This window comes from Falco biarmicus, chromosome 2 (assembly GCF_023638135.1).
Source record: "Falco biarmicus isolate bFalBia1 chromosome 2, bFalBia1.pri, whole genome shotgun sequence".
NCBI lineage: Eukaryota > Metazoa > Chordata > Aves > Falconiformes > Falconidae > Falco > Falco biarmicus.
In genome coordinates, this window is record NC_079289.1 from 74,605,697 (window position 1) to 74,618,397 (window position 12,701).

The following is a 12,701-nucleotide window of genomic DNA, read 5'->3' on the forward strand; positions in this document are numbered from 1 at the left end:
TATGCAATTCACCTGCACAGTTGATTGACTTATATTTCTACTTGAGATTTACTGCCCAAAAGAGAATTCTTGTTCTCTAAGTAACTTTTCAGATGTTTGTCACTATTTTAATAATAGTATTACATGTCCAAAGGAATGTTGCAAGGAATTTGTTAATAAGAAGTCTTAAACCACTGCCAATTATAAAAGAAACTTATAAAATTTATAGGTGGAATGTTCAAAATTAATAAACATAAACAAATACATTTTTTAAAAAAGGAAAAAGTCTTTAAAGCAAGGAGAGTGACAGTTTTCAAATAAAATTAGGAACTAAAGTGTTCAACAAAATTCTAATACATTTGGAAGGCTGTGTGTGGCTGTGCATGGCTGTGTGCACGTGCGTCGTGTACGAATAACAGACAGCACTGTATGTACAGTTCTTCATAACCCTGATTACAGTGTACTGGTAACTCTAAAAACTTAAGTAAATGACAATTATAAGGCGATCTGCACACATTTACTTGATGTCCATACCAGAAAAAGGAAACAATTACCCACTTTTAAAAGGCTGGTAACTTTCTGGCACTTCCTGACTAACTCTATAACTCATTTAGGCCAAACAATTAGGAAGATAAATATTTTTCTAGAAAAAAATATAACTCAAGCACCTCATACATCTATGTATAGTGAGAAAAGACTATTAAACTATCTCATATAAATTTTCAGTAATAGAAATTAAATCAAACCGTCTTTGAAAATGAAGAATTGCACCATCTTGAGAGGGTTTAATTATCCTTCTAAAGCCACTCTGCAGTGTTATTCAACATAAGAATTGTATGATTTATAGCACAGAGAGTCCAGTTTGAAAATTGGAACCGAATGTGAATGAAAGAAGTGACAGAAATATCTCTTGCTTGGTGTCCTGCAGGGCTTACAGAGGTCACACAGAAGTGCTGAGTCTGGTGATGGAACTACATTTATTTATTCCAAAACCGCACGGCTCAAATAAGTCCCTTGAATATACACGCATATATATAAATATAGTGAGGCTGTTTCCTTCAGAATGTGTGCCTGTCTTAGAAAACTGTGACACTGATATACTAAGACACTAAAGATTGATTACACTCTCCTGAACCTGGTGTTTTATACCAAGCAGCATATGCATAACATTATCAAGCTGGAAATCTTTCTCATTCACCATTACCAGGCAGGATTATCAAAGATATAGATTAGTTATTATATTTGTCACTATCATGCATATTTTCCAGCCTTCTTTTATTAATGTACTGAGAAAAAAAGGAAAAATCAAACTGAAGGTCCCTTTTTTAAAGACAATTTTAACATGCACTCACAGAATTCTCTTAAAATTAAAATGCAGTGGTGAAAGACGGAAGGAATATGAAGAGTTTACATTTCTAATCAGTCTAAATTCAGACACAAAACGTTGGCCAGCTCTGTGAACCAGAGCTGAGCCTACTGGGTTTTATGACTGTGGGGTCATAAAAATGACCAGGACGCCTTGATTTTCAACATCCTTACTCGTAAAAGCATATTTATTTGTAAGTGTGCACAAAACACCATCTTCAATATCAGTCACTGGTCAGTGACTGCATCAAAAGAGTGTGTCATTTACCTTCTTTCTCTGAAAATGAAATAGCAAGTTTATTTATCAAGGAGAATACTGCATAGGAGGGAGCAGGAGCTGCCTGCTGGCTTGACTCTGAAGACTCACCACTGGCAGTAGCTTTCCCTACCAAGAGTCTGCGGTCTGTCATGAGATTTTCCTAAAGTAAAAGCCCTCTTGCCTGTAAGTAATGCTATTGCAGCCTGGCAGAAAGTCTCAATGAAATCTATCAAAGAAACCCATAGAAAATTACTTCCAGCGTTCCAGCCTACACACCAGCCTTTTTCCCAGCGAGAGGCTGAGGGCAGGGCGAGCAGCATGCACCGAGGGAGAGTGCCAGTGGGAGAAAGGCGTCTCATGCACCAGTGCTGGGACTGGAAAGGAAGGAGCTGCGAAAGCACTATGCAACGGCTTCCTGAAAATGCCCTGAGCGAGCACACTGACCTCTCATACAGTGCCTATCCATGTTCCACCAGGTAACAGGCTTTCTGCTTATTTGTTTTCCTCATTCCATTGGTAGATTTCATCTAAAAGTAAGTTACTTCAAACATCTACTCCTCTAAAATGTCAAACAGTGTCAAAATCACATCCATCACAAATTGTGAATCATCTTCACATCAGACGTTCAGGTCTGACTCATTTGCCCGCAGCAGGGATAGCATTCTTTATCGCCAAAGTCCCTGTAATGGGAAAGCCCATCAGTGAATGGACAGGACTGACTGTGAGCTACGCATAAGTCTCCCTTGCAAGTCCAAATTCACCTAACATCCACACTTATTTCAGAGTTTATGCCTATATACAAACATAGGGTGAAAACATTTCTAGAACAGAGCACACTTGCCGTCAGATTTTTGAGGCTTAAATCTTTGCTCGTGTGGCCTGAAGCGGAATGTGCCAACACATTCCTGTGTGCCAGCAAGTATTTTAAGCTTACTCTGGACACTCAGGAGCAACAGTTAGCAACAAGGATGGAAGGTCATTGCATTTAATGTGCTTTTGAGACTGTTTTAATCTTGCAGTTGGAACAAAGCCTGAGATGTTCCGTTCTTCTGACAGGGCCTCTGCTCTGAAGAATTTCACAGGCAAAGAAGATGGCTGTGGCTCACCAGGCTCAGTGTTTAGGTCAGAGTTTACCTGAAATAATTGAATCAGTTGAAAATCTTATTTATCAAATGCTTCCTATAATTAATTCCATTAATTTACATTTGTAGACATTCATAATGCAAAGATTAAGGTTGGTACGATCGAAGAGTGAATGGAAGTGTTTGTGTCTGTAAGCACCAGAAGAAAAAGCAGACCAAAGAGCTACAAGAATCCCCCTTATTGAAAATAAAGGACATTTTTCCAGGACACTGTTCCTGTGTTGTTTATGTCAAGGCACAGAGGACTTGCCAGCAGATGACTATGCACTGTGCCACCAGGAGGATAACATCCAGATTGCAGCATATCACCCATACCATTACTTTTCCCGTTAACCCACCCAGAAAATAGGATATAGGCATAGCCTATATACTCCAGACAAGTAAAAACATACTGAGAGCTGATGACTCCTAAAGGGCATAAAAGATCTGTCCATAAACTAGCCTGTCATCTCCAACCAAGAGGAACCACAGACACAGGCTAAGAACTCAGTAGCTGTCATACCTTTTCCCACGCTGCACACCAGTGATGCTCAGCAGAGCACGTGAGTGCACACATCTTCGTGGTTGTGAGAGCATGGGTGTGTGAGTGAATGGGATGTATGAGGGGGTGACTGTGAGCTGAAAAAAATCAGCTTATTTGGAGATTTTGTAATTAAATATCACCTTCCCTTTCCCAAAGATCTCACATTGAATTTTGCTGCATGAAATACCCTAAAAATTAAGTGGTATAAAATAAGTCTTCAAAAAAGCAATGTTCTATGCTTCCATGACCTATGCAATTGCCTTTTTGTTTTCCCAAGTACATTTTTGCAGTCCATCTTAAATATGAAAAGCAACTTCTTTAGTGAAATATTAATGCTGACATCATTAGCTATGTCTAGCTACATTAGCTACATCTGGCATCTAGCTACATACAGCAGCATCTGCTTGCATTTTGCAGATGCTTGGTTTTGACACATCTATTAAAATATGCATGAGTAAGCGGTATTCTGCATTACACCTGTATGATTCCAGGGCAACTCCATTAGTATTACTGACTGCACCAGACTAAAGATGCTATGGCTATCATGCTCTTGTTTCTTGTTTGTTGTGGGTTGTACTTTTTTTTAGATGTGTATACAAAATCTTAGAGAGCGCACACTCTGTATAAAAGCTAAATAAAACGGCATCACCACCTTGCTAGTCTACTATGAAATACCAACCTTCAGTGACCTTATGGTATAAAAGTTCCAGTGGTTTAGGTAAAAAAATCTCGTTAAAGAAAGACGAAGGGAAGAAAATGTAGCATTTAAACATATGAGTATTCAAGAAGTTACAGACAGATTTAGTAGACACATTAGTGCATATATATAGTACAGAAAGCTTTAAAAAATAGGAAAAAAGTCTCAATAATATTGTCTGTAGTAGAGAGAAGAAATTGTGAAATCAGGACATTTTTGAAGTTCCTACAGAAATTCACCTATCCTAACGTTAGATGTCTTAGTCTAATACCCAGAGAAGGGCAACGGGGCTGGTGGAGGGTCTGGAGCACAAGGCTTATGAGGAGCAGCTGAGGGAACTGGGATTGTTTATTCTGGAGACAAGGAGGCTCGGGGGGGACCTTGTTGCTCTCTACAACTACCTGAAAGGAGGTTGCAGGCAGGTGTGGGTAGGACTCTTCTTCCAGATAACAAGTGACAGCACAAGAGGAAACAGCCTCAAGTTGCATCAGGGTAGGTTTAGATTGAATATTAGGAAAAATTTCATCACTGAAAGGGTGGTCAAGCATTGGAACAGGCTGCCCAAGGAGGTGGTGGAATCAGCACCCCTGGAAGTGTTTAAAAATGCATACATGCAGTGCTTAGGGACATGGTTTAGTGGTGGACTTGGCAGTTAATGGTTGGACTTTGAGATCATCTTAAAGGTCTTTTCTAACCTAAATGATTCTATGACTCTATACACTCTATATTAGGAATGGAGGAAAGCAGGCACCTCCAGAAGGTGAGTTGTCCAGCCCATCTTAGACATGAACCTCTCTGGGTATTTATTTTCTTGCCTTGCCTATAAAGGTCACCTACAGTGACAAACTGAGAAGTAAATGTGCAATGTTTACATGGATAAAGTTATAAGGGCTTCCTCTGCCCTTATAACACAGATCACCCCCCACAACACATTGGAATACTCCTTCAAGGCTTTCATTAGTTTTCCTCTCAGTGAACATGTGTACCCTAATGTTGAAGCATAGTCCACCCCCAGTAATAAGATAACAAACTATTTTTGTAATATCCATATTTTTAAGTTTTTTTCATGACCTTACTGTTTACTTCTTATATAAGGTAGTTCAACTCTTCCAAGTTCTGCAGAAAAAAAAAATCCTATCCACTGTTCTTCAAGATCTTGCAAAGCAAAACATAAATCAAACCTTTATTTGTGCTAAATGCCAGCAAAAGTATCTCTTACCTTCCCCTGCCATATCTTTACTTATGCTGGAAAGAAAATAATCCTTAAAAGAAAAAAAAATTACTTTCCAAAACAAAAAGTATATTAATATTAACAAAATAATGACTTTACCTATTATAACGTGCATGCCAAGTCTTGCCAAATGCTTCACAGTTTGGTAACCAATTCCTTTAGCCCCTCCAGTCACTATAGCAACCTTTCCATTTTGTGTAGGGAAAACTATATGAAGAAAAAAAAATAACAAACAAAAAAAAAGATTAGTTCACAATAGTAACGCAATTAAGAAGTTAAGAAGTATTTTAAAGACGTATATACTTAGCAGACCACTCAAGCCAGGCCAGTAAACAATCTCAGAAGCAGACTCTGTATGGAAATAAAAACTATTGAGCATCTGCCATTATTTACTGCGCTATAATTTTCCAGTATTAACAGATCACAAAAGACTGAGGTTGATGACACAAAAGACAAGCACCCAGTTTAGGAAGTTTCCCATTTCTATTTGCATGCATGTCATCATACTGCAGCAATCTGGCCTTTAAAATTTTCACCTTAACTTTGTTACAGAGCAAGGTGACAGCTGTTACAAGTCAGCTCAGGGATGGTTTACTCCATGCATACAGGGAAAAAAAATTAATTATCAGCAGCACGATATCCTGAAGACTTCTTAAATGATGAAGGACAGGACAGTAGCATCAGGGAAATAGCAAACAGCTCAGCCACAGATGACATCTCTAAAGGGCAGGAGCCAGCTGACCTAATTTACCTGCATAACCGAGCACTCTCCCCATTGAAAATCACAGGGTCCTGCCCCCAGATAAGGAGGGAGCAACTCTCTGCATGAAAACCCCCAACAACTTTTCCCACCCATCCCATCCCTCTCCTGCAGAAGCCAGCACCCCTGATGCCCGCAGTCGGCCCCAAACCACCTGCACCCCAACAAAAGCTCCTTAACCCAGGGCAACGTGCAGCCCAGCAGGCAGGGCTCATTCCTCAAAGGCCCTCTGCTAGGGGATGCTTAGACCTACGGCCTGTGTCCCCAGGCAGCCCTTTGACCACCAAATGAGCCAAAAAGTGGCTGGGATGGCCCCAGCAGGGCGGCCACCATCCTGACTGTGAGCTCTCATGTCAGCTGTGGGTTGCCCACCGCATCTCTCCAGGATGGAGGGAGCCCTCCCACCAAAGGAGAGCAAAGGCATTTTAATCTAACTGCTTGTGGAACGCACAAATTAGGTCAAATATCAAATATGATTTTTTTATGAGGTGGCGAATCTTTCATGTGAAGTACCATGTGGTCTTCAGGTGACCAAGGTGAATTTCTGTTTGCTTTTTAGAAGAAGCTGCTAGGTATTTGTACGGAGAAAACGGCGCTGAATATTTTATCTTGCCATGGTGCAGTGTCCATAGGCAAAATTACAGATAAAAAAATGTTAAAAAGACTTTCATCTATCAAAGGACTTTCAATTTTGATTTCTAGGTTTTTAGGGGATTGCTTTGTCATACAACATGAACTCATATTTTACATGGTTATGAAAGACAGAACTGGTGCTGGCACAAGCCGCTTCCTTCACAGTAACTTCAAAAAGGACCCAGATTTCACCTTTTCTGAAACACATAGTTCTTTCCAGCACAATTCAACATGAATTTCTGTTCTCTTCAGGTAATGACGTGATTCTTCCCATCCATGCAGAGTGAGAATTGGTTGCAACTATCTGAAAGTTAATTCCTGTTACAGTGATAGACATGCATGTAGGTTTCCTCATACATATAAGTTGAGCTAAATAAAACTTTCGCAAGAGCTTTCCCAAAGGGCTTCAGTTTAGTTACAAGCAGTCCGCAATTTCCACCAAAAATACTTTTCATAACAAACTCTAAATAAAATGCCCACTTTCTTTTCAATAGTTAAGCCTCGAAACTAAAGCTAGACCTGACACTAAACACTTGGGTAAGTCGTCCACTCGGGGTAGTATTTTTTAATTGCTTATTACTTTACCAGACTCGGCCCTTTTAGATTATGTTTTCCTGGTCTGTTCTCTGTCAGTGAAGCAGAAAACAAAAGGAAAAAAAATACATTTTTGGAGTTTTTGAAAATGCAGACTGGAAATAAAGACTTTAAAGAGGAAGAAAAATGAATGTTCTTAGTGTGAAACAAGTTGTCACCTCTATGTGAACAGTCTTTGTGCCTCAGCATGACCAAATACACTTGAAATTTGTCAAGGACATACAATGTCAAGTCCTTTCAGCCATGGAGTGAAAAATCATTGCCTGAATGATTTGCGTTCATAAAAAGGGGGACCAGTACATGCCCACTGTTCAACATTTTAGAACACAAGAAAACAAGAGCACATTGCCTTGTACCAAAGGTGAATTGAGAGGAGACACGACTGTCTCATAACTGGGAACACAGCAATACCCTGCAAGACGGCAGACAAATCTGAAACAAACTATTTTTTGAGCTTTTGTTAGGTCAAAAAGTTCAAGTTAACATTTTTCTAGTGAAAAATGAATTCTTGCAAAGCAATTCCCTCTTCACTCAGTCGAGCCCATGCTGCAAGAGCCATTCTAAGGCCTCTCCCGAGGGGTCGAACAGCTTTAAATCTATACAGGGAGCACTGGCATTGCCTTGGTGTTAAAGCGGGAAAGGCCATTTCTGGCCATGACAGATACTTGTGTGAATTTTGCATGTGACAACTGCATATGTACTTGTAAAGAAAACGTCAGCTAGAAGGCAAAAATGTGATCTGAAGTCCACTAAGCAATTTTTTTTTAAAGTTTAGTTAATCCAATCATAAACTACATTGAAAATTCTGCTGATACAATAACGCGAGTTGCACAAAGGAGAGGCTTGCTTCCTCCCCAGAACTCTTTCTCCCCATTTATCCTTCATCCCCTTTCACCTGTGCATTTCGGTATAGAATCTGGAGAAACAAGGAAAATGAAGTCATTTCCATTTTTGTTTATTTCACTATAGCTGAAAAAACATACTCCAACACCAACAAAAGGAATTTGTTCAAGAGAAATTGCTTTCCTTTAGGCCTCTCACCACACTGCCAACCTGACATTTGGATTTTGCATGTTGCATACTGGTGCTGCCACTCATTTCCATTACTGCACCACTATAGCTACCTATTGAATAAGAAGTGACATTTCAGTGCAAAATTAATTCACTTAGAAGAAATGGATGAAAGAAAAGGAGAAAAAGAAGTCAGGACTGGGGAAGGCGCAATAACACGAAGGAAAAATGGGAAGTCAGAAGAGCAAAGCGGTAACAGGTACCACAGCGGTGAAATGGCGCTTAGCACAGGACAATGAAAGAAAATGCCTGGTCCTACCCTGTCCATGAGGACTGCAAAGAACAGGACAATTTTTGGTCCCAGCAGCCACTCAAATCAGGTACATTACGAACCTGCAATGAAGAGCAGGACAGATGCACAGACTCCACTGCAGAGATGCATTCAGCAAGATCCTATATTACAGAGAGCTTTAAAACAGGCCTGTTTGTGGCAGCTAGCTCCAACGGGCTAAGGAAGCACCCAGGGAGGGAGAAATGAGGGCTGCAGACACATAGATGAATGGCCAGTATCCATTTTATTTACAGCAGGTACAGTATACAGCTTCTACATAGCATGGTTTTGAATAGACACAACACTGCATGTCACATCTCAGTGTATCAGCTCACTGCAGCCAAACAGGAAAGACAAAGAGGAAAAACTGAAACACATCTTTCAGAGCTGGGGGCAGGGGGGAGGAAAAAACAAAACAAAACAAACAAAAAAAACCCCAACAAAATAACCCCATCAATTAATTCTTAACTTTTATTTTTATTAATCTTAATTTTAATCTGCATAAAAGGTGTACTGTTTCCACCGAGACAAATACCTTAATGTAAAATGAATCTCCATGAAAATGAGACACTGTTGGTTCTTACACCGATAAAAGTGGTCAAGATCAAATCCAGGCTGCATGTGTAAGCCAGCAGCAACTACAGTGAAAGGCAGGCTCTTGGTGCCCTGTTCCCACTAGAACTCTGCTGTTGGGTAGAGTTTGCAAAACACTCACCTTTTCAGTGTGAAAACACCTCTTCCATGACGAAACTTAACATCGAACTTTCAAAGCAGACCTGGGCTCTGCCTGGTGCTCCAGCAGATACTGTTTATTTTGGGTGAGAGGTTGAGGAGCAAGCGTGGCCGGAGGCTGAGAGCCCTCCAGGCAGGAGGCAGCGAAGACTCACTGGCTTTGCCACACTGGGGATTTTCCCTCTGGTGCTTCTTGCACCTCATTTAAAACATCCTAGCTCTGTCTCTGCCTCTACTCCTGGTAAGTAGGCAGATACTGATCTCAATTACACAGGCGTAATGCCAGTGCTCTCACCGTGGGACAAGAGAACCGTACAGTCCTGCTGCTAATGAAATCCCATGACCAAGCTGTTCATTTCCCTTTGTGTTCGGCGAAGCCAGCCTGCAGTCCCTAAGTGCTACTTTATCACGCTGAAGTCTGAGAGAGGCTTCTCCCGGGGTGCAGGTTCTGCCTGTATCCCAACATATTTGGAAGAAATAAGCCTGTCTACTTTGCAAGCGGATTAAGCTAAAGCAGAAAAATAAGGCAGATTTAGTCTGTAATAAATATGTCCAGATGTAAAGCTGTTTTAAAATAATTGTTGTCCTTTTAAATATACTTCTCCTTAATCCAAAATAACTTCCATGCACATCCTAGCACAAAGCTGAAACTATGAAGAGTTTAAGGCAATTCTGTAAATTTTTACAATAGCAATTTTTAAGGGGCTGTCAAGATGTTCCTGCAACTGCCAAGACCACCAGAAATAAAACAGACCGTAGGCTCGTATCAATGACCACCTCCATATCGATGACCAGTTCCTGCTGGCAAAACTTCAGCTCTGGGGTAGGGATGGGGTTAATTGAAGTAGCCAAATCAACACAGGCATTAAACGTTGTTCTTCGCAGAAACATACCATGTGAACACAGACAATGCAAAAGCTCAGAAGAGCTCCCCTTAAGAGCTGCTTGCTTTGGCATTCTGTGATCTTTACAACACAGCCCGGTTAAGGCCCAAAAAAGGAAGAAAAAGGTATTATTAAAGCTTTATTAAAAGTAAATGACATCAAATTTTTACAAAGTTCCATCTCCTACCCTATTAATCTAGCATCTGCATTGTGGAACATTCTGAGTCACATGCACATTAAAATGTAATATCTTTATATTATTCTCTTCATCAAATCCTCTTTCTAAGACATTGGAGGCCAAAGGCAGAATTTAGATTGTCTGAATCAGTCTCCAGTCCTCATCAGGCAAGAAAGACAAGTGCTGCTGAAGGCATCCAAAGAGCTGGTCAGAGGAGCCACCCAAGAGGCACCACACTGGGACCTGCCTGCACCTCCCGAACTGGGCACACAGTGTAGGGACTTTGGTGCCATTTGCACTGAAGAGACCCCTGCAGACAAATCCTACCAGTTAATTTTTTCCTTCCTCCTATACCTGAATAATTTACATGCAAATATTATGCCTGAAGGTAACGGGGAGAACCACAGGTGGGGGAAAAAGATATAATGAAAAAAAGAAAAGAAGCCCCAATGAATATTTAGTTTGGTGACCGAACAACAAGAGCCAAGTTTGGAGCTGTTCCCATACAGCAACACCAAGTGAGAAAAAGAAAGCAAACTAATTGTCAGTCCTCATCTAATGCCACAGGACAAGGCACCATCGAGTTTTTACAGTTGGCTGAAGAATTCATATAGCTCAGTCTACCACAGAATTATTCTCCACAAAAATCTCTTTTTCCTTGATTTACATGGTGGTGATGCTGAGATTATAGCCATTAACATCCCTTTCAAAGCAAATGTAGAAAAATGATTCATTTGCTACTCCGAGAGGCAACCAGTAGACTGCTGGGGAATCCACGCAGCTTTCAGCAACAGCCTTCAGTGTGTTAGATGTTACAGTCACATCTCTGTAAACTTCTGTTTTGGCAGAAACTGGGTAAACAGAGCCCAGACTCAAAAAGTCACCCCAGCACTATCCTAACAGAAGAAAATTTCTGGTACTCAAGTCCTGAGGAATAAACCACACAATGTTTTTTCTCATACAGCACCAGCTTTCACCAGTGGAAAAGCTGCATGTCCTAAGCATGTCGTAAGCCTGTGCAGATGATCTTTCAATTGCAAATGGTCTTTCCAAATTTGCACACCAAAATATTTTCTGCCTCTGCTGCTTCCTATCACTTTCCTAAGGAACATCAAAATGCAATCAAGATGGAAGGCCTTTGAGGCTGGAAACCAGGTAGGTCACAACCAGCCTGACTTGTCCTTCTGTGAAGAGGTATCCTGCTGGTTTCAGCAACTGAGGCCATCACACCTTCACTGATGAACAACTGTCATGTGCGCATGCAGATCCACTGGCATATGACCAACAGGTCCATGTACCTCAAATCCTTGGGCACATTGTGTAAGGGTGATTTATTTGCCCAGGGAGAGCATTTGTTCTAATTCTGCACCAGCTAGGTGATGAGCCTCCTAGCTTTTGTCTTACTTTACTTCTGTAGAAGTGGAGTCGGGAATTACGAGCAAATGGAGGTACCAGAGACAGGATGGTCCTGGAATCACTCATGGGAAGGGAAAGGTGTTGAAGAACCAGAACAGCAGGAGAAACCAAACCATGGAAATGTGTCCCTTACCCTACAAACGCATAGTATCTCAAGGTGTTATTAATGGAACAGCAGCAGCCAGATGGCTGTAAGAATTTCAGCAGCCAGGGGAAGACCTAATTTAAGAAGCCTCCCACACACCCATCAATAGAGAAGACAGATTGTTAACAACCACTCGCAAAACCACAGCAAAACCCCTGGCATCCGTAAGACCAAGTTTTCTGTTTAACCATTGCATAAGGTGCACACAAGTCCTAAAACACTGCGTGCCAACAAACAGTAGCTCACACTTACCCACACTGGAAATTCATAGAAGCTCCATCCCCTGTATTTCAGGCAGGGATATCCAACACGGGAACACACATGCAGCCCGTGCCTGTGAAGCAGGCATTTCCACAATACAGCAGAGCTCTCACACACACGCAGCATGGACAGTCACTGGACCAGCAGCAGCAATTTGTCTGGGCTCCCTGGACACCTGGAAACCCAAGCAGTGCCGTGACTCAAGCCAAGGCACCACATATCTAGCAAGCCTGGACAAATGGCTAAAGTGTACGAAGGCAGCAAATGACACAAAAGCAGAGGAGCTGACAGCTACGCCAACAGAAAAGCAGCATACTCACACAGCCAAGGAGCTAATGTGTATCCTCATCCCTTCCTGGCCTCATCAACATAGGAACAAGTGATATCTCTCCAGAGTTAGCACTAAACATCTGCTGAGCCAGACTAATGATTTTTTTTTTTTAATTGCCAATGAAAACAATTTTAAAAACGCCAAACATTTAATTCTGCTGTAAGTTTATAGCATTTGTTTAGCTTTTTGAAAAGCATGCCAGCTTGCTTGTAGGGACAAAGTGATAACA

The 12,701-nt window shown here is 41.1% G+C and overlaps 1 protein-coding gene across 4 annotated transcripts in view; it reads right to left on the reverse strand.

Moving 5' to 3' along the window:
• The window catches only part of DHRSX (dehydrogenase/reductase X-linked), a 167,954-nt gene that overhangs the window by 124,889 nt on the left and 30,364 nt on the right, over positions 1-12,701 (reverse strand). For all 4 annotated transcript variants that reach the window (XM_056327398.1, XM_056327397.1, XM_056327399.1 and 1 more), the window contains exon 2: positions 5,296-5,403. In XM_056327398.1, the coding sequence (XP_056183373.1) occupies positions 5,296-5,403 (108 nt within the window). The remainder of the gene's footprint in view (positions 1-5,295; positions 5,404-12,701) is intronic.